At 43.3% G+C, this 23,142-nt stretch overlaps 1 protein-coding gene across 6 annotated transcripts in view; it reads right to left on the bottom strand.

Annotated features, from left to right (window-relative positions):
* Positions 1-5,805: 5,805 nt before the first annotated feature.
* LOC123992655 (protein C-ets-1) overlaps positions 5,806-23,142 on the bottom strand; it is a 50,499-nt gene continuing 33,162 nt past the window's right edge. For 2 of the 6 annotated variants that reach the window (XM_046293995.1, XM_046293997.1), the window contains exons 2-9: positions 22,514-22,671; positions 20,689-20,808; positions 19,822-20,022; positions 19,186-19,263; positions 18,476-18,721; positions 16,848-17,108; positions 9,857-9,975; positions 5,806-9,403 (exon numbers count right to left, since the gene is read on the bottom strand). In XM_046293995.1, coding sequence (XP_046149951.1) covers positions 9,188-9,403; positions 9,857-9,975; positions 16,848-17,108; positions 18,476-18,721; positions 19,186-19,263; positions 19,822-20,022; positions 20,689-20,808; positions 22,514-22,547 — 1,275 coding nt within the window. In that variant the 5' untranslated portion in view covers positions 22,548-22,671 and the 3' untranslated portion in view covers positions 5,806-9,187. Of the gene's footprint in view, positions 9,404-9,856; positions 9,976-16,847; positions 17,109-18,475; positions 18,722-19,185; positions 19,264-19,821; positions 20,023-20,688; positions 20,809-21,927; positions 22,491-22,513; positions 22,672-23,142 lie in introns of those variants that run through there. The other 4 variants (XM_046293993.1, XM_046293994.1, XM_046293996.1 and 1 more) reach the window with 3 other exon arrangements.

The following is a 23,142-nucleotide window of genomic DNA, read 5'->3' as shown; positions in this document are numbered from 1 at the left end:
ATTAGCACAGGCTGCAGTCACACACATTCATCTATATTTGTTCTGTGTCCATGTTTTTATTTTTGGTTATTGCCAGCGCATGCACTCTGGCATCCTGGTCAGCCACTTCTGAGAGGGAGACCCCAATTCCCACAGTCAGAGGTAACCAAAGGGACACACAACTCTTCTACTTTCACAAGTGCCTGTGCAGCAACTACAGGAAAGAAGACGGTCAATTAAAATACTCGTAATGTTTTATGTGCGTTCAGTTCAGGTTGGATCAATGAGATTGACCAGAAAATGTCAAAAGACACAACCTAAAAACCCGGTCCGTAGTTTTACCCTAGCTCCCTCTTGACAGAGATAGTAGATTTAATGCCAGTCCAGGCCAGCCATGAGATTACCCAGGGAGAGCAGTCAGCACTACTGGGCACTAAATCACAACAGCTTCAGCAGGAGATTCAGCAGCAGCAGGCCAGAGAGTCAATGAAGTTAAGGGTCAAAGGTCAATGGGAAGGAAGCTCAAGCACAGTCTGCATCTACTTCTGAGGTTACTCTCTGGCACTCACTAGAAAACAATGACATGTGTTTGTGCCTTAGAGCTAATATGTTTGTTGTACCGTTTATCAGTGGCTGTTCAGGAAACGATGGTAGTGTGTGGTTCACTTCTGGCATCAGAGCTACAGTGTTTGTTGTCCTTGATTTATTGATGTATACGACATCCATTGTGTTTGCACTGCACAGTACAGGTTGAACAGAACATCTTTGTGGGATTTGGAAAAATCCTTATCCTTTCTCTGACTAACATTTATCTCCAAAAACCTGTTTCCCATGTTCAGCCTTGAAGCCTCGGAGTGGTTATCTGGCAGAAATAATGCAGTAAGACAGCCTCCTTAGCGTGTGTGTTTTTGTATGCCTACAGTGATTCGCCATGCTTATTTCTGAATATGTATGGAAAGTACCTGCTATGATAAGCAGGGTTTTCATTATTTATTGATTTGATCTGCATGGTTGAAAGTCACGCAAGAAGAGCTACAACTGACCACACATGAGGCTGAAATAGTTTAATTAAGGGGGAGGAGCTGGGAGTTGAAGTTAAAGGGGGAAAGGCAAGCTACATATGAAGAGAAAAGAGAGCGAGTAGAAGTCAAGGGGCTTTGGTGAAGAGGGTTGACCCTAGCCCTGTTTTCTCAGGGAGAGGGTGGGAGTGGGATTCCATGATCTAGCTGTGTGCGTGTGTTTGCGTGTTCACTTTAGTTCATTTAAGATATTCACATCTGATCCACTCTCTCTTTAACTACCCACAACTCTCACACCCACAATGGAAAACATCTTAACTCTCAAGCCAGTTACATTTCTAACCAGGGGTATGAGAGAATAATATTGTTTTGATTTATTGTAATAATAACTTTATAACATTTAATGAAATCAACTTAATTTGCTGACAGACTCAATGTCCCTCAGACAACGCTAGACCATTAACCCTTCCCTTATTTGTTGAAGGTTGTTTGAAAGGTTTCATAGTCCTTATGAATGTAATGAAAGGAGTTGTTACAAGCGAGAAGTGAATAGAAAGGGAGAGGGAATGGAGGTTCCTTAACGGAGAGAGGGAGGACTGTGGGCCTTTGAGGGGTGGGCGGCAATGGCAGGAGTTGAGGGGGTGGCCTGTATGGGACTGGTATGTGTTCGTGAAAGCCAGACCGGGGGGGGGGGGGGTGGCTGCTCGCTGACTGTGATTGGAAACAGATGTTGGCGAGAGCCAAGGCAGAAAATACAATTTTGGGGAAAATTCTCAGGCCTTCTCTTTCTGGGCCCTGGCTCCAGAAGCCAATCACAGCACGGCACACGCTGGTCTGAGGGGTGTTCAAAACCGTCTGATTGGCCAAGGGATCTAACGTGGGCGCTCTGAGCAGATGTCCTGGGAAAGTTGCTGAATCCCAGCCGACCCGCAGTAAAAGAGAAGAGAAAAAAATGTGGTCCTACAACTGGACAGTGACCAAAACCTGTTCTAATCCAGCTGCACACACACACGCACACAGGCAAGCTGACACACACACACACACACACAATCCACTTGTACAAAGAGAGGAACACATGCATGGAATCACATTCTTATCACATTCTTATTTCCAAATGAAACGCTTCCTATAGACCTATAAATTTAGACCTATAAATATAGACCAAAATTGAAACTTACCTTTATTCAAGAAAATAAATTATGGCGTATTACCTTTCCCCTTTGTTGTTGTCGTCTGCATTTTCTAATGAATACAGGAGAGTGGCTCAATACCTTCACCCCACCAACCCTCCTCACTCTCCCCTTAACCAGGAAAGACCACTCCAGTCCTCAGACACACTTCTCCTCCTTCACCTCCTCACAAAGAAGCCCCCCTTCATTGTGGCCCTGTATCTGACAGGTGCTGTAGTGCATGGGTTGTAAATCAATCACCATTACTAATGGAAAGTCCACATTACCATGTGAAGCCAGTCTATTTCCTGCCCAGAATGTCAGGTCCCTGGTACCCAAGCCCTCATGAATGCAGGGTGTGTGGCCCACCAGACCCAAGACTGGGTCTCATTTCAACAGGGCTACCAGGAGGACCAGGGGTGCCTCTGGGAGTCAACGGCATATTAACTGGGGATGCGACAACAGCAATAAAAATGTAAATTGAAGCCCAAGCTGAGGATGCCCCAGCCGTGACCTTCATAAACCTGTATAATACAGTCCTCCACCTGCAGTGACATGTGGGTCAACCCATCTCCTCCACCACAATACACACAGTTGAATGAGAAAGAAAATAAAAAAGCAGGAGATTGACGACCTCCTTTTCCCTGAGTGGGAAGTCAGAGTAAATAAAATGTATTTTTTGTGTCAATGAAGTTTGTTACTTACATGTACGTTCCATAAACGTCATTCTGCTTTATGGGTGCTTACTCAGTCTCTGACCACTGTGGTGATTGTGTAAATCCTCCATCTCTGAGTGATGTTCGGTAACAGCAGGACCCATGAGAAGAGTCAGACCGTTGGAAAATATGTGGTCTCTTGTAACAGGCATGGGGTAATGTGTTTATGTGTTCCCCAGACACCACTCCAACCCTGGGTCCATATTAACCCAACCAAGGACACTCTACCATGAAGAACAATTCTATTATTTTACCTTTATTTAACTAGGCAAGTCAGTTAAGAACACATTTTTATTTTCAATGACAGGCTATGAACAGTGGGACAGATTTTTACCTTGTCAGCTGTGGGATTCAATCTTGCAGCCTTCCAGTTACTAGTCCAATGCTCTAACCACTAGGCTACCAGCCACGCAATAAGACCAGAATAGAAACCACTCTGTTGTGTTACCACCAATGGGGGGCCGAGGGGAATGTTGGTCATATTTCATGCCTTCTCTGCATAATGGAAGCAGTGAGCTGTATCTGTCTGCGTCACACTCTCCCTCTCTCCCTACAGAGGAGCTGTGATTAAGTACTGAAAGAGGCAGAGATCAGGGAGGCATCGTGGATCCTACCACCATCCTGTGTACACATTTCTTAACCAACTATGCAATAGCCCTGCACAACATACTTACTAAGTAGGGCTAGGATTTTTCCCTGTTTAGGTCAGGTGGTTATGGGAATCTCATGGCCACACAGCCAGACAAACCTCCTATCCTCCTCCTACTCTCTTCTTCCCCTTCATCTCAGTCTTTTCAGGTTAACCATGTCATCTTTAACTGTGTTGAGAAACACATTTCACCAGCCTATATAGCGCAGCTATTTATCTGAACCTTAGTGTGTACCATCCTCCTCCTCTTCCGCCTCCTCTTCCTCATCCTCTCCATCTCCTCTTCCTCCTCCTCCTCCTCCTCCTCCTCCTCTTCATCTTCCTTCTCCTCCTCATCCTTTCTCACTCATGGGAAGACTAGGCGTAGGAGACAGATGAAGCTTCGCAAGCCAGGCCATTAGATAAATATTTGGGTTGAAGTCTGACAAATGCGTCTCTCTCCGTTTCTGGAGCGGAGAAAGCTGTGAGCGACATGGGGTCTCAGACAGGGAGGCAGACATCTCCGTCTCGGTGACACCGCCAGGAGCTACGGTTTTATTTTCTATTCCGCTGTTCGGTTCTCTCTTTTCTCTTTACACCAGTGATTATAGCAGACTGTGAGTTGAGTGAGATACAAAAAAGAACCATGTGAAATCCCCACCTCGTCTGAGTGTCTCTCTCTTTGGTTGTGAAACCAGCAGGTGTGAATGGTATCATAATGTGTTGGGTTATGTTCCAGGTTCTTTGGCACAAGGGGCTCCCAGAGCTTCCAGTGAAGTGTTTAAAGACTATGTTGCCTGGTTATAGTGTCTGGTCTGGATCACAGGCCCAGAGGGATGGAATGCTGAATGTTAGAAGAACAACCTGCCTAACTTAAGCTACCCTCTGCTAAATATATATTCATCCTGTCCAGGGGGAAATTAGCCAGCAATACAGTATGTATGTGTGTGTATGTGTGTGTATGTGAGTGTATGTGTGCATGTGAAAGTGTGTCAGTATCTACATCCTGTCTGCTATATTTATAGAAAGTTGCAGGTACGGAAAGTTTTAGTCATGTTGCATCCAAGTCCCAGCAAAAATAATACACTTTATTTTGTTAAGAAGTCTGAGACTATAGTTTTAACACTTCCTACAAATGTTCTATCAATGTCTCATTCAATGTTCTCCTGTTCTAACCTAAACGTATTCCCTGCAGCTTATTTGACCCAAGAACATACTGCACGCTATGATGTACTAGACAATCATTCTAAATATGGTATGGTTTTTCAAGGACTAGCCTATGTCCTGCTGTGGCATCTCAAACCACGCCAATATACAGAATCATCCCAGTAAAGGAAAATAAAATATTTAATCTTTATGCCAATAATTTATCAAGTTTAGTTTGCTACAGACCATTCTGGGATAAAGACACTAGTCTGTATTGGGACTGGTCCTTGGCCTTTTGCCCTATGTGCTGTTTTAGAGGAGCCAGACAGCTGTGCTGTGCTGTGTCGGCAGGGAAGTGGCTGGGGAAGAGGTCACGGCATCTATGTTTTTTTAAATCTATAGTGGAATTACTCGGACCCTAGGGCTACAAACACATGAATGGGCCCGGCGTGCCTGTTTCTGCTTTGACGTCACCCATCGCCATGGAAGTGACACTCTCGTTAGCCAGGTACACACCAGTGACATTCCAGCATGCCTTTCAGAGGGGACCTGGATCTGCCACCAGGCCCAAACTGGGTTCTGAGAGCGAGAGACCAATCAATACATACTGTTGATCTGCACATTGTAGATGTATTTGGGTAGCCCAATTCAGATAGTTTTTCTACTAATTGATCTTTAGACCAATCAGATCAGCTCTGAAAAAGATTTGATGTGAAAATATCTGATTTTACTGGTCAAAAGACCAATTAGTGGGAAAATATTATCAGAATTGGGCTGCCTTACACAGTCTTAGTGTTATCATGATTGAGTGAGATACGGACTTGCTCAGGCAGGTATTGGATGTGAATAGGCCTAGATGTGTTCATCCAGTACATGCACAGGTGGTTATTAACATGAGTACACAGAATTATTTTGAGGATAATGTGTAGGTACTTCTATTATGTTTACAAAACGATAGACTAACCTATCTTTTGGCATGTAGTCAAGGCCAGGAAGCCAAGTAAGACTGCAATCTGCGAATCTGCTTTCTTTAATAGATATTTAACTTGTTTCCAATGTACTGTAAGTAACAGTATAGATGTAATGTTTCAAAAGCTGTTTTTGCTCTGGTAATATTAGAAGAAATAACCACAAAATTACACACAAAGTATGAAATATTTGTTCACATATATTTTTTTATAACGTAACATTTTTTAAGTACATTAAGAAATAGAAGCAACAGTTTATAAAACTTCCCAGCAGAAATCAATGATGGGCCAGCATCAGCCTTTTTCCTTAACAGACAGGTAGGTCTATTCTCTATATCGAAAGAAAATCGCTACATTTTTTTCCTGTGCTACCTTTATTTCCCATGAAAGCACCAGCTGTCTGCGTCTTTTTCTTTTATAAAATATAAATTATTGAAAAATATTCAAATGTTTGTGAACTAAATACATAAAAAATTCTCATTAACAAAAATACAGAAACACTATAAAATATACAAAAAAACAACACCATCCATAACAAAAAAGGTTTCCTAATGGATCAGTCTGAGATATGCTAATATCGCAAGGTATCTGTGTATTTATGTATTTAGTCCATTTAGAAAGATCTGTGCAATACTTGTGTCCACAACTTAACGTATATGACATTTACTGAAACAAACTTGACTTGAAGTCCAAACAGACACAGTATATGTTCCGTTTAAACAAAGATAATATATTCTGATCTACTCAAAATGGTGACTGGCTAGGAGCTGGAAGGCATCATCAACAACAAGTTAAGCATATATTTAAACATGAACAGTTGCCCTAACATAAAACAGTTTTTTTGGAGGAAAAATATCTGAACAGTAATAATCAACCAGTGATGTGAATCCTGGAAATGTAGAGTGCATAATGAACCACAGAGATTGGGTGGAGTGATTTGTTCAAGAGAATTCAATCTTCTCTACACTAGATTACGTGTGTGTGTGTGTGTGTGTGTTGTGTGGTCTGCGTGTGTGCGTGTGTGTTTGTGCTGACTGACACTAGAAAAACCAACCCTGTGGTCAGTTGCCCAACTAAAAAGTAACTAATATGGACAGAAATCCCTTTCCTATAATCTCAAGAGGGAACTTCAGTCAGTCCAGCCAAATATCCTCACTGAGTCCTAACACTGAGTGCTTTCCAACAAATCAAAAGATCAAAGCAGAAACAACACTTTGAATGTGAGGGAATAACAGTTCCTGTCCTTCAAGATGGTGCACATACCCAAAGCTCTATCTATCGCCCAGACCTCACATGGGTTTGGTTATTATTCCTGCTTTGTCTCTTGCTTATTTGTTTCATCTGGGTCTTAATAAAGCGTTATGAAATACAATCTGTACAAATAAACATTTCAAAACCTATTTTCATCAGAATGGGTAACATTCAGCCACTGTAAACAATAACATTTGTATTTTAAGATGATATTTCTTGACTTTGGCTTTTCCCATAAGACCTGCGTATAGTCATGTTCCCACTGACGACATTACTCAAAACCCAACCAGCACAACTACTGTGGCTCTTGAGTAAGCTGCACAACTACTGTGGCTCTTGAGTAAGCTGCACAACTACTGTGGCTCTTGAGTAAGCTGCACAACTACTGTGGCTCTTGAGTAAGCTGCACAACTACTGTGGCTCTTGAGTAAGCTGCACAACTACTGTGGCTCTTGAGTAAGCTGCACAACTACTGTGGCTCTTGAGTAAGCTGCACAACTACTGTGGCTCTTGAGTAAGCTGCACAACTACTGTGGCTCTTGAGTAAGCTGCACAACTACTGTGGCTCTTGAGTAAGCTGCACAACTACTGTGGCTCTTGAGTAAGCTGCACAACTACTGTGGCTCTTGAGTAAGCTGCACAACTACTGTGGCTCTTGAGTAAGCTGCACAACTACATACAGTATTCAGGGCATGTCATTTCATTGATCCTTTCCATATACTGAATTGGGTGTCCTTATGTCGTAGAAATAGAACAGCATGTAGAAAGCATGGTAAGAAAATAGCATATAATGCCACATCTCTCCCAGTAGTCCTTTAGCCCAACTGTTTGTGTTAGTCCTGTTTCCTGTCGATCTCTACCTCCTCATTGGTGAAAGGGAGCATCTTTACAAACATTTCAGACTCCAAGCTGTACAATAGCACAAACATTAATCTCATCCTCATGCCATAATGATGATAATTCTCTTTCAGCCACTACTGATTAACTTCACAACTCCACGGTTCCCTCCCAAAACTACCCGGTCCTCCTCTCATCTCCCTCTTTTTCAAACAGTCATCCAAAGTTTACACTCCTTGCTTTGAACCCTTCTCTTTTCACCCTACTACCATCATGCACCTTGATATACCTTACCTAGCTATGGCAGCTTCCCTTCATTCAGAGAACACCACGGAACACACACAAATACAGTACACTCTACATTCCTAAGCTTTCTCTTTTGACTACAAAAACCATCCATCGTACATGGCTTGCAATTCAATTTGTCGACAACAGGTGCCTCCCTCTCTGCTCTCTTATAAAGCAATGCTAAAATGGGGGTTTGGAAAACCACTCAATGTACAGATTGTGATGGGCACATTTGACTCTTTCATGTCCAAATCGTTTCAAAACTCACCACAGAAAGGGTGTCTAAGGATTTGTATTACTGGTGGTAAGACAGTATATTTCTATAGTGAAGTGGAAAATGTGCAGAGCTGAAAGTGTCAGTTTTAAAGCAACGGTTACTTTCAGGTGTCTATCAACCGTTCTTGGTATGAGTAAGTAACTCTCCAGCCAACCTATGAAAATGAGTAAAAAGGCCCGTGTCTAGTGTCATCTGATAGTCATATCAGCATGTTTCAGTTATTGGGCTTTCACAGAGAGGAGACAGGACTAACTTAACATTAAATGGTGCAACGTTTGGTTTCATAATACCTTCATAAAAAAATATTTAAAAAGAGGGGGAACCCTGGTCGGACTGAGACTAAACAGCACACCAGGAGTTGAATCTCAACGATAATACTGACACAAACATTATGCTTCTGAAACAATAGTAACAAAATCAACACTTTTTGGTCCAAGCTGAGAACTCTACCCATGCCTATTGTGTGGAGTGTGGCAGAGAAACAGTGATCTATTTCCACTACTTTCCATTTTATATTTGGCAACAGATTTCATAGCAGGAAATCTCCATGCATGTCCTTCCTTATAATGAATCTTTCACTGTCTCTTGGCCCCCTTCCTCAATGTCAGTTTCTTGTGCTACTTAGGCTAAATGGCCACTCTATTCTAACTGATAGTTTTCCATGTGTCTTGAGCTACTAAGTAATACCACTATCTCAAATGCAACATATTATCCATTTTCACGTTTTGCATGTGCTTCCTTTTTGAACGTCATCTGACAACAGCTCAAAATGATACAGACCACAGTTTAGGTTTGGTCCCAAAATGGGCACCCTCTTTAACCGGACGGCATCAATCTCTGAGCCCTAGTCCCCTCGGCTCCTTTACTCTCCTATTCTTCTACTATTTCTGTTCTCTCATCCCTCTGTTTTCACTCGTCCACATCAGGCTTGACGTCCAGCATGGCATGGAGCTCCTCGGGGGTGTATCCCAGCAGGCTTTTTAAGTCACAGACAAAGCGGTAGACATAGCGCTTCCCTGATGTCTTGTGGATGATGTTCTTGTCGTAGTAGTAGCGCAGGCCTCGGCTCAGCTTTTCGTAGTTCATCTTGGGCTTGTTTTTCCTCTTTCCCCACCGCCGAGCCACCTGAGTCACAGAGGGAAAAGGCACCCAGTTACACCATGTACCAACCTTGAGACAGAGCTATACACTAACCTCACATTACAATATTATTGTGTACATGTCTTCACTTGACATGGACCAATATTTAATGTAGCTAAATGTACCTGATACCGCTAAGGTTTCTCTGAATCTAAGTAAGGCAAATAACACTGTTGTTGGCGTCACATTAAAAAGACATCAAGCTCAATATCCAGGCTGCATCACATCAGGCCGTGATTGGGAATCCCATAGGGCGGCGCACAATGGGCCCAGCGTAGTCCAGGTTTGGCCGGGGTAGACCGCCATTGTAAAAAATATGTTTTTCTTAACTGACTTGCCGAGTTTATTTAAACTAAATTTAAGTTTAAATGTAAAAAAAATCTGTCTAACTGTTTAGGGCCCCCATGCCATGTGAGGTCAATGGTGGTGACCTCTCACCTCGTCAGGGTCGGACAGCTTGAACTCCCAGCCATCTCCCGTCCAGCTGATGAAGGACTGACAAGACTTGTCCGTCAGAAGCTCCAGCAGAAACTGCCACAGCTGGATGGGACCGCTGCCTGCAGAGCAGAACCAGGAGAAGGGAGAGAGAGGTTAGAACACAGAGAGAGGAGCCTTGTTTTCAGTATAATACAGATGAGAATTACTGAACATGACATCATCAGCCGCATGTAAACACAGCATATCTGTGACTGACCGTTCTCCTCATGCTTCTCATTAACGACTTGACTTGGGGTCATTCATGTCCGACTATAAAAATATAAATATTGCACTCAGAATCAGACATGTACAAGGCATGATAGTGGAGAGAAATCAGTGTTTTCACAGACAAGGGTCCCATTCATCATGAATCCCTTTGTCTACACTTTTCCCTCTGCAGTATGTGGAGCTGGGCTTCACAGCGTGGTTTTTTCTGTCTGTATGAATTTCATGGCAATGAAATCACAGTGTTTAAAATAAGAGGGGATCTTCATATGAGGCCTTGGCTGTGTGTGTGTGTGTGTGTGTGTGTGTGTGTGTGTGTGTGTGTGTGTGTGTGTGTGTGTGTGTGTGTGTGTGTGTGTGTGTGTGTGTGTGTGTGTGTGTGTGTGTGTGTGTGTGTGTGTGTGTGTGTGTGTGTGTGTGTGTGTGTGTGTGTGTGTGTGTGTGTGTGCATTGCCTGGCGAAAGTATTCACCCCCTTGGCATTTTTCCTATTTTGTTGTCTTTACAACCTGGAATTAAAATACATTTTTGTGGGATTTGTATCATTTGATTTACAAAACATGCCTACCACTTTGAAGATGCTAAATATTTTATATTGTGAAACAAACAGGAAATAAGACCCTTAAACAGAAAACTTGAGTGTGCATAACTATTCACCCCACAAAAGTCAATACTTTGTAGAGTCACCTTTTGCAGCAATTACAGCTGCAAGTCTCTTTGGATATGTCTCTATAAGCTTGGCACATCTAGCCACTGGGATTTTTTCCTATTCTTCAAGGCAAAACTGATCCAGTTGGATGGGTTCCTGCTGGTGTACAGCAATCTTTAAGTCATACCGCAGATTCTCAATTGGATTGAGGTCTGGTCTTTGACTGGGCCATTCCAAGACATTTAAATGTTTCCCCTTAAACCACTCGAGTGTTGCTTTAGAATTATGCTTAGGGTGATTGTCCTGCTGGAAGGTGAACCTCCGTCATAGTCTCTAATCTCTGGAAGACTGAAACAGGTTTCCCTCAAGAATTTTCCTGTATTTAGAGCCATGCATCATTACTTAAATTCTGACTAGTTTCCTCGTCCCTGCTGATGAATAATATCCCCACGTTATGATGCTTCCAACACCATGTTTCACTGTGGAGATGGTGTTCTCGGGGTGATGTGGAGATGGTGTTCTCGGGGTTTTTCCTTGATGGACAAAAAGCTTAATTTTAGTCTAATTTGACCAGAGTACCTTCTTCCATATGTTTGTGGAGTCTCCCATATGCCTTCTGGCGAACACAAAACGTGTTCGCTTATTTCTTTCTTTAAGCAATGGCTTTTTTTTCTGGCCACTCTTCCGTAAAGCCCATCTCTGTAGAGTGTATGGCTTAAAGTTGTCCTATGGACAGATACGCCAATCTCCGCTGTGGAGCTTTGCAGCTCCTTCAGGGTTATCTTTGGTCTCTTTGTTGCCTCTCTGATTAATGCCCTCCTTGCCTGGTCCGTGAGTTTTGGTGGGCGGCCCACTCTTGGCAGGTTTGTTATGGTGCCATATTCTTTCATTTAAAAAAATAATGTATTTAATGGTGCTCTGTGGGATTTTCAAAGTTTTGGATATTTTATTAGAACCCAACCCTGATATGTATTTCTCCGCAACTTTGTCCCTGACCTGTTTGGTGAGCCTCTTGGTCTTCATGGTGCCCCTTGGTCTTCATGGTGCCGCTTGCTTGGTGGTGTTGCAGACTCTGGGGCCTTTCAGAACAGGTGTATGTATAGTGAGATCATGTGACAGATCATGTGACACTTAGATTTCACACAGGTGGACTTTATTTAACTAACTATGTGACTTCTGAAGGTAGTTGGTTGCACCAGGTCTTATTTAGGGGCTTCATAGCAAAGGGGGTGAATACATATGTCCCCACCACTTTTCCGTGTTAAATTTGTTTTAATTTAAACAAGTAATTTTTAAAATTTCACTTCAATTTTGTGTATGTCCATTACATGAAATCCAAATAAAAATACATTTATATTACAGGTTGTAATGCAACAAAATAGGAAAAACGCCAAGAGGGGTGAATACTTTGCAAGGCATTGGATGTGTGAGTGTGTAATGTGGTGTAAACTCCCAGAGATCAGCCATTAGAAACATTACATTTCATCTCTTTTGTAAACAAATGCCGCTTGATTTTCTGTTATGTTCAGGTCTGTATTAATAATGCAATGTACCATAAAAGCAATTGAATGCATTTACCTACAATTTGATTGACATTTTTTACATATATTTGTAGATTAAACAAATGGACCAAATGTGACGACCTGAACATACAATCGTGTTGAAAAGAAAAAGAAATAGTAGCAGGAGAGAAAAACTACATTTGGTTTGTGCTGCACTCTATTATCTTCTGTACTCTTTGATCTTGTGGTTTTCTGTGCAAACAAAAAAGAACTACCTAGTTCAAATCACACCTGGCTATGCAGCGCCTACTTAGCAAAGCTGTAGCGGAGCGGAGCTGTTACCTCCCAGACATGCCTCATAAAATCATACGACACACATCAAAGCTTTCAGAGAAATTGAAGTGTGGGTTGAACACCTGAAAGCAAAATAAGTTGTTTTCAGTCCAAGGCTCCTACTCGCTTCCCTCAGTTATGAACATGAATGCAAAGACGCAATACTCACATTTCAGAAAATAATAACCAGCTATATTCAACTGACTACTGTACAGTAGCTCTCCTCCAGATGAAGGCACATTCCAAAAAGCCTGCTACTGTAACCGTGGGCCCACATAAGGGTGATACAACAGTGCCCCATTGCAGCCCCCTCAGGCTCTCTCACACGAGAATGTTTGGAGACCCTAAAATGTTTTCCCAAAAATAAATGTTAAATGCCCCCATGTACAATGGGCCTCATTGAAAAAGCATATAGTGTGGAGAAAGGGTGGGGGGCTTGCATTCATGCTACTGTTTAGGATCTGCCTTTAGGCTTTACAGATGAGACTGTAGCCTATGCAGCGTGGAAAGAGAGAGAGAGAGAGAGAGAGAGAGAGAGAGAGAGAGAGAGAGAGAGAGAGAGAGAGAGAGAGAGAGAGAGATAGAGAGAGATAGAGAGAGAGAGAGAGTGAGAGAGAGAGAGAGAGAGAGAGAGAGAGAGAGAGAGAGAGAGAGAGAGAGAAGGCTGTAGACAAGGCACAGTGACTGATTGCCTGCTGCATCCCCAGAGGTGACAGAAGTGTGATTGGAGATGAGAAACACAGTCAACCTCAGAGAGAGCTGACGACTGACTGAGCCTCACTTATCTCACACCTTCTTTATCGCACCAGCTCATCACTGTGTGTGACTGGGAACCGTGTGCGTGCCTGTCAGTGCACAGCTACTGGGGAAGGAAGCCAAAACACACGTTTTCATCAAAAGCTATTTGAGATATTACATAAATGTTTTACTCTTTTCTGGGGAGATTCTCTCCGTTTTTCACATAGTAATAAAATGCATTTGTTGTTTGAGGGCCAAATGGGGTTGGTCTTTCTCTTGGCTGCAGAACAGCATACAGAGTAATAACAATGGTTGTTGCCAGATAGACACTTCATATCTGAATCATATTGACGTATTTTTACCACTTATGTTCATTTTCTTCTCTTTAGTTCTGCATGACTCTAAAAGCTCTGATAAAGTATTCTGACTAAAATGAAAATATTGGAACATGGATTAGCCTCTGAACATGAGTCTATGGTAGTTTTATAACCTATGCTACATCATTAAAGACATACAATAGGGAGGTGAATTACTTTGCAGAAATGCATGAATGATGACATGCAGAAAATAGCATAAATATGTAGGATCTTAATTTGAGCCAATTTGCTACAGCAGGAAAATAATCCTGCAGCAACAGGAAATTTAAATATTATGTGGATTATTAAACCATTTTTCGCAAGGGAAAATCAAGTCTGAAATGTCAGTGGCAATTGCAAACTTCAGAAGACTTTTTAAACCATTGCAGGAAAGTTATCCTGCAACGGGTTGGATCAAATGAAGATTCTACATCTGTACCACTAGCTGACATTATATTACAAATGCATACTGTAGCCATGTAAAAGCCTTCAATTAGGGCATGCCAATGTTTTATACCTGTCTTTCATTTGATCTTAAATGTCTAATGTACATCTAATGTACGTCTCTGTAGGTATGCAATTATGACCCAAAGATGAACGCATGAATGAAGAAATTGACATAATTGATTAGTATAGACAACTTTGCAGATTACAAATTACCATGAGATGCCAATTGTAGGCAATGAGTAATGCAATATGAAGTATACATTGTCAGTGACGAACACTGTGTGTTCTGGTATTACCCCTCTCCTCTACTAGCAACCTTGTGACTGCAATTTAACACAGAGGGGAGAAAGTCCCCAAAGACTAGATAGAGAATAGGAGACATTGTAACTAGTGTGTCTAGTGCATTAAAGATATTGAGAGACAATTTCCCCTTAAATTGCTTCTCAGTCTCCATAGATGTATAGAGTGGATTTCGAAAGTATTCAGACCAGTTGACTTTTTCCACATTTTGTTACGTTACAGCCTTATTCAAAAATGTTTTTTTATATATTTAAAAATCCTCACAGTCTACACACAATACCTTGTAATGACATAGCTAAGTCAAATTTTTGGACATTTTTGGAAATATCAAATTTACATAAGTATTCAGACCTTTCACTCAGTACTTTGTTGAAGCACCTTTGGCAGCGATTACAACCTCGAGTTGCTTGGGTATGACGCTACAAGCTTGTTACACCTGTATTTGGTCTGTCCCAATCTTCTCTAAAGTTCCTGTGGAGTGTCGCCGCACAGCTATTTTCAGGTCTTTCCAGGGATGTTCGATCAGGTTCAAGTCCAGGCTCTGGCTGGGCCACTCAAGGTCATTCAGAGATTTGTCCCGAAGCCACTCCTGTGTTGTCTTGGCTGTGTGCTTTGGGTCGTTGTCCTGTTGGCAGGTGAACCTTCGCACCAGTCTGAGGTCTTGAGCGCTCTGGAGCAGGTTTTCATCAAGGATCTCTCTGTACTTTGCTCCGTTCATATTTCTCTCGATCCTGACTAGTCTCCCAGTCCCTGCCGCTGAAAAACATCCCCACAGCATGATGCTGCCACCACAATGCTTCACTGTAGGGATGGTGCCAGGTTTACTCCAGACGTGACTCTTGGCATTCAGGCAAAATAATTCAATCATGGTTTCATCAGACCAGAGAATCTTGTTTCTCATGGTCTGAGAGTGTTTAGGTGCCTTTTGGCAAACTCTAATGTGCCTTTTACTGAGGATTGGTTTCCGTATGGCCACTACCATAAAGGCCTGATTGGTGGAATGCTGCAGAGATGGTTGTCCTTCTGGAAGGTTCTCCCATCTACACAGTGGAACTCTGGAGTTCTGTCAGAGTGACCATCGGGTTCTTAGTCACCTCCCTGACCAAGGCTCTTCTCCCCCGATTGCTCAGTTTGACTGGGTGGCCAGCTCTAGGAAGAGTCTTGGTGGTTCGAAACTTCTTCCATTTAAGAATGATTTAGGTCACTATGTTCTTGGGGACCTTCAATGCTGCAGAAATGTTGTGGTACCCTTCCCCAGATCTGTGCCTCAACAAAATCCTGTCTCGGAGCTCTACGCACAATTCCTTCGACCTCATGGCTTGGTTTTGCTCTAACATGCACTGTCAACAAATCATGTCCAATCAATTGAATTTACCACAGGTAGACTCCAATCAAGTTTTTCAAGCATCTCAATGATGATCAATGGAACCAGGATGCACCTGAGTCTCATAGCAAAGGGTCTGAATATTTATGTAAATACGTATTCATTTTTTTGACCTGTTTTCACTTTTCATTATGGGATATTGTGTGTAGATTGATGAGGGAAAAATATTTAATCCATTTTAGAATAAGGCTGTAACATAACAAAATGTGGAAAAAATCAAGGGGTGCTCTATGTTGAAACATGGAGAATTCAACTCTCTTACAGAAAAAACACATGAATTTGCGTGTGAAGTCATGTGATTTTCCATTTTCCAAAATGTAAAATGCTGAATAGGGATTTAAGTAGAAAAAATGTCAACTTTAATCACTATGTTTTTACAAAACAAACTGAAAACCTTGCCATAAAAAGAATACAAAAATAGAATGTGCCAGACCTTAGATCTTTTTTTAAACTTCTAAGATGTGTTTCTTTGTGTTTGAATAGAAGATAGAGTAGCTTTTTCATCAGGCACTGTAGGTAGAAAGGGGCCTTAACAGATGAACAGATATATCTACTCTAGTTTTAAGTGCAGGTTTTGTTTTGTGTTTGTACCCAGGTTGCCAAGACGACCTGGAAAATAGGTTGAGATGCGGCCACAGATTAAACGGTGTAGATGAAAAAGTCAGAGGTGCAAGACGAGGCGAGATGGAGAGAAGAGGCTGAGAGCAAATGTCTTGGTTTCCTGTGAGTGCATGACTCTGGAGCTGCAGTGCCACAGGCTGTTATAGAGGTGTGTATATAAACGCTCTCAGCCAGAAGCTGTGCTGCCAGTTACAGAGACCCAATTACACTGAGGCACACCTACAGTATGTACATCAGCTGCAACTGTCTGGCAAACATGTAAACATGTAGGTATACCATTGGGTGGCATAAAAACGCCTGTAAGAAGTAAGAAGGATGAACGTTTGGCCATATTTATTGTAGTTGATCGCACATTTTCCAAACTGTAACCTGTATTTTCTTCATTCATTTCGACTAACCTGTGTATCCTGCCAGTGCTGCGGCGGGGATGACAGGTTTGTCCTTGCTGAGGTCTGAGCACTCCCTGACGTAGTCCTTGAAGGTTCCCTTGGGCTTGTGTCCATGCAGGGTGCTGGGGTAGTCCTCGGAGTCGAAGCTGTCATACGATGGGACGCGCTGCAGACTGCTGAAGGAGGACTGGCTGCTCCAGGACTGGGTCAGACGGTCACAGCTTTCAAAGCTCTCGTTGCTCTCAAACGAGTCCTGGCCTCCCAGCTTACCTGAGAGACAGAGAGGTGGAGAGCAGAATCTGTTAGTTTTATTGCCTCATAGTGTGAGAAGGAATGAAAATAGAATTATCTGAAAGTAAATAGTTTAGAGCAGTGACATTACGATTTGACAGAGGACAATATTTATGGCAGCAATACACAGACATTGGCAGTAAATTACACTCTCACTGAGCTTCTTTGTTCTGTATAATGTAATGGTATGGTCCTGGTCCCTTCATTTCACACTCAGTTTAGCATGTGCAACTGCGATTTGGTTTTGTCTAATTGGAAGAAGATCAATGCAAATTTCCTTGCTATTTCTGGCCTCGGCAAAGATAAAAGGAGCATTTCAACTGAGGGCTATTAAAGAATGAAAGATAACCCAGTGCCTCGACTGATACTGAAATCTTCAATTGCACAAATTGAAGCCACATGTGGTTTTCGGTGGTGCCACAAATACTTTCCCACATTTAGAAAGCACAATGTGCTGCCAAAAACCCTGGGATTTATTATGTACGAGGCCTGGACATACCTTGCAGGCGAATGCCCAGTCAGTCCACTGGACGGGCCTGTGTACTGTAAACTCCCTGACAGCCCTTACTAATTTGTTAAACTGGGGGTTTTGAGAAGAAAATCCTCGCTGTATTGGTATTAATGTAAACCACGTTGTTAATTCTTCTCCAAACTATCAGTAGGAAAGCAAACAGTGGTGCATGTGGCAGGTAAACAGAACGATTCATGAGAAAGAAAAACCACGCTCTGACACTCTCTGTCACTTTATGTCACTTTATGTCCTTGCTGAGAACCACCTCAAGGTTAAGAGAAGAAAAAAAATTGAGAGAAAAAAATGTGGTTGTTCTTGAAGTTTACATCGCTTGGGCTGTTTTACATGAAAGCTATAGGGACAGACAGCGCTAACGCACCGTGTGGCTTTGTTCTCTTTTCACTCTGACATAAACAATTGACTTATTATCTCCTCGAGACAGGTTTGCTTGAACCACAAGCCAGCCTTAGGGCCTCCTTTCTTCTATCGTGGTACATCCAGTGATGTGGCAGGGCAAGATTGGAGGGCGTCAGCGAAATCACATGAACACAGTGATGTTCACAAACCCAACCCAATAAGCTAGACCTCAAATTACAGTCAACACCGTGAAATGACTTATCATAGATTCATACTGTATGGACTGAATCAGAGTCTCAGTCTTATGCACAACTAAGACATGGACTATAGGCCTACTCACATAATGACCCCAAGTTACCCAAGTTAACTTGTTCCTCTTTGAGATAGGGCACCTAATACACAGCAACTGTAACAGCCACACTTCACAAAATCTTTATTTCCAACCATTTCCTTCACTGTCTTGTTTGTGACCCCTCACCTCTGCTGATGCGGCCCACACACATGTTGTCGGGGGAGACCACCTCCTGCTTGACTGAGAAGTAGTCCCCTTGCAGTGTGTTGAGGGGCATGTCCCTGAGGATGACGTTTGGGTATTCGCTCTCGTACTTGAGTGACAGCAGGTCTTCGGAGCTGATTGGGTGAAGGGTCTGGTAGGACTCTGTAATGAAGCCAGGCTCTGAGTATTCAGAGGGAGGAACGCACTGGGCATGCTCAATGCCATAGCCTGGAGAAACACAGGAGAAGGAGGAGGAGAGAAAGAGGGAGGGAGGGAGAGAGACGGGAAGAGAGTGGGAGATAAAGACAGAGAGGGAGGTGGATAGAGAGAAGGAGGGGGTGGGAGAGAGTGAGAGAAAGAGAGAGAGAGAAGGAGGGGGCGGGAGAGAGCGCGAGAGAGAGAGAGAGAGAGAGAGAGAGAGAGAGAGAGAGAGAGAGAGAGAGAGAGAGAAGGAGGGGGCGGGAGAGAGCGAGAGAGAGAGAGAGAGAGAGCGAGAGAGAGAGAGAGAGAGGGGAAATGGAGAGCTCAGTATACCTGCTACAACAAAAGGTCACTGGACCTAATGTGCTGAGTCATATCCCCATTCTTTCTGTATAGACATTGATTGACGTAACATATTACATATTAACAAGCCATTAGTGCATTAGAGCCAGACTACGTACACAGGATTTAGTCTCCTCAGTGATACTTACTGACAAAGTAGTCTGAGGTATAGTGGGATTCTTGGAAGGTGGAGGTCAGGCCGTTGACAGGGAAATGCTTTGTGTCTTCTTCATGAAAAATAGATATCAACAGTCACTGACCCTGTCATTGATTTAATGTATCCTATAACAGTCGTAAACTCACTGCATCCAGTATGGCTGATTAAATATTAATGACCAGGAGGAAACGGAGGTCTTCCTCTTCATCTCAGATTACCATGTAAATGCTAACAGCGCTAACACTTGAAACCATTTTGCACAAAGAGACTACAGTGCCAATGCTGTGCTTCAACACACACTACAGCTAATGTGATAGCTACAGTAGGCATTTCTGAGGCTTATGATTGATACCAGGGTTGGGCTCAATTTTGAATTGAAGGCAGTCATTTCAGGAAGTAAACAAAAATTGTCATTCAATAATCTTAAAAGGGCATTTATGTTCAGCGATTTCTCAATGAACTGAAAAGTAGAAGCTATTTATATCAACATTTTTGAAATTTCCATTTTTTTATTAAAATCCCTACCTGAATTGACTGCCTTCAATTCTAATTGAGCCCAACCCCCGATTGGTATGTTGTACAGAGCATTGTGCGTACTGTAGTACATCATGCTACAGCCTGGGCCTACCTTTTTGAAGCATCTCTAGATGTTCCCAGAGGATGTCGCCCACATAGTCAGGTGCTAGATCCAGGAAGCGTTCCTTCCCCAGGGCACACATGCTGGCCCCGTTCATACAGAACTTGTGGAAGTCCACGCTCTTCAGGCTAAACTCGTTCACCGTCCACGTTAGCCACTCTCCCACGTGGTTCTCTGTCCACTGCCTGGGGTCTGAGGAGGACATGGGGGGAGAGGGAGGGACATGTCACTGAAGGGCTACCTGAGGTCACAGTCATATACATGGTGACAAGAAACCTCCACTCCACTCTGTTTTAATCTACCATCTCCTGAATTAGAATGGAGGTGAGGTATTATCAGGCCACAGAGCCATTTCTGTAGCACATTCATTTTCATCAGCAGTTTCATATTTTAGACGTGCTACTTCTGCTATTAGAGGTAAGAGGTGAGGTGGTGCAGATAAGTGGTGATAGTAACAAGAGACTGACAGTGAAACCCCAGCTATTTGCAGAGTGGCTGGGAGGGCTGGACTGGGGAAACCAAACATAGACATGCTGCATCCTATAATATCAAAATGGTGAGCTCTGTGGTATGCCTCAATCGAAGAACCATCATTAATAATTTCTGTCTGTCTCGCTACCCCGGCTTTCTCTGAATCCTACAGTCTGTCTAACAACCAATACACTCAATCTGTCATTTTGTATATAATGTCACCACTTAGCAATCTTTAGTCATACTGAGAGGAGGGGTTTAGATTTGAGTGTGTGTAGGGAAACATGTCACAGTGGGTAATCAAAAAATATGCATGTAAAGTGAGAGATAGGAAGAGAAAGAGAAAGACACAGAAAGAGAAAGTAAGACCTTGTTTAAGTGCTTTACCTTTGGGAATGGCCAGTCGTTGCTGTTCCTTTGTGAAGCCGCTGAACGTGTCCTTCAGAGCCTGAGACATCATCTCTTTACTCCCTGGAGTGAGCAGGGGCACGTCTCCACACTCCAGATCTGTCAGTCACACAGGAGAGAGAGACTAGCAGTCAGACTCACAGCGCACAGAACACAGGGCCACACACACACACACACACACACACACACACACACACACACAAACACACAGCCGCCGTGATGAAGCACTTGGCTGAACAATTACATCCTGTCCAGACAGACAGTGTATCGACTTGGGAGAGAATCAATTATACTATGGCAGCTGCCGCAAATGCTTTGGTCACATACACGTGCACACCAACAACACATGCTCCAGCTTCCGCTGTCCGTGTTGTCCAAGTGCCTCAAAGCAAAGGGTTGTTTGTTTGGCAAAATATTGCATGAATGCCTCACATATGGACAAGGTAGAAGCCATTCTCACTGGGTACCCAGTGGGTAGGACTCACAGAGTGGTGCTGATACCTATCACTGTGACCTCTTATGCCCCCTTCCCCCCAGAGGTCAGGGACGAGGCAATGATGTCACCCTAAGCCTTGCCAGGCTGGAGGGGGTGGGGGTAAGGGGTCAAGGGGGGTGGGTGGAGGGTGAGTGTCTCTGTGGTCCTGGACACACAGGCCCACTGTTATCCCCTTACAGCCAGTGGGCATCCAGCATGAGACAGAGCACTCTTTGATGGCTTTAAACAGTGCCTGATGACTCGCATTGATCTAATTAGACTCTACCAGGCTACAGAGGGGTGGATGGAGGAAGGGGGAAAGCCCCCAGGGCAGGAGCGCTAAACTAGAGAGCTAAAACTTTACTTTACAGCAACAGAACAAACTAAGACATGGAAAGAGGACAGACAGACAGACAGACAGACAGACAGACAGACAGACAGACAGACAGACAGACAGACAGACAGACAGACAGACAGACAGACAGACAGACAGACAGACAGACAGACAGACAGACAGACAGACAGACAGACAGACAGACAGACAGACAGACAGACAGACAGACAGACAGACAGACAGACAGACAGACAGACAGACAGACAGACAGACAGACAGACAGACAGACAGACAGACAGACAGACAGACAGACAGACAGACAGACAGACAGACAATGACTGTGACAGTCTATTGTGAATGAATATATAAATCACCACATTTCATAACAAAGAAAGGCATAAATGATTACCACGGCTGTATGTCACTCTGTCTCTATCACCCCTCGCTGTGTGAGGTAAACTTCCAGATCACAAGCAGGCCCGGAGGGAGGCTGGGGATGTTTTGTCACCCCTCTGCTGTCTCTCGACGCCATAAATGTTCTGGCATCTCTGCCCTGGTTTGATCTGCCAGCCCAGCGAAGGGGAGGCCTTGGCGATGTGAAGTTCATGCGTGTTTTCACTGCTCATCGACGTTCCCAACTTCGTCTGGAATGCACAACAGCTGTCGTTCCTCTGTGGGCTGTGGAACTGTAACTCAAAGCTGCCCGTCTGGAACCCAAGGCTCTTTCTCTATCTAACCGCTGGAAGCTGACAGGCCAAATTATGCAGTGTCCAAATGGAAGCAAACCATAACACTGCCGGTGTGTGATTCGATTAGGCCTCCATGCTCCCTCTCTCTCCATTTGGAAGTCCTGATTATACTATATATTACAGTAACAACTCTATTGGCTAGGTTACGCATTTCTACAGTATTATGGTATTTTAGAATCATATTACAAAAGACTGAAGAGGCTATTGTCAGACAAGGCCCATTCTGAAATTAAAATAAAACGAGACCTGATGTCCATGACTGCACGGTCGTCTTAACCATCTCCACCGTGGCGGCTGGTTGTTGATTGACCACGTAGGGTTAGATAGCGCTAGTGGAGCGCGCTCGCTGGCTGAGAAGAGATGGAGCTTGCTCAGTCAGACTGTGCCTGGGCTTTGATATCTATCTAAGACAAGAGACGGAGAGAATGTTGAAGTTTATTTTACATGGATCGAGTGGAGTTTGTCTGCACTTTGGAACCAGCTCGCGCTGCCCTCTCGTCATCCCCGCGCTGGGCTTCGCAGGCCTAAAGCTGTCTTAAAACCCATCAAAGACACGCAGCTCCCTCTGGGTAAGCAGGTGGGGGTTCATATTTTACAGACGTCCACCAGCTGAAACATGCTTAACCATTGTGAGTGTTTCTGAACTACATAACATTAATGTTTTAACTTCAACATGATATTTCCTGGTGCATGAAGCTCTTATAGACTGAACTGAATTTGATTCTGTCTTACACATTACAAATGATTCAATTTCATACAGTATTCCATGAATGATACTCACTCCCTCTCTAAACGACCCATGCAGTTCTCTGTAAGATAGCTAATGTACTGTACATCTAATAACTGGGGAGGCTGGCTTGGGTATAGAGTCTCTG

This window comes from Oncorhynchus gorbuscha, linkage group LG13, assembly GCF_021184085.1.
Source record: "Oncorhynchus gorbuscha isolate QuinsamMale2020 ecotype Even-year linkage group LG13, OgorEven_v1.0, whole genome shotgun sequence".
NCBI lineage: Eukaryota > Metazoa > Chordata > Actinopteri > Salmoniformes > Salmonidae > Oncorhynchus > Oncorhynchus gorbuscha.
This window is presented reverse-complemented; position numbering and strand designations above follow the sequence as displayed.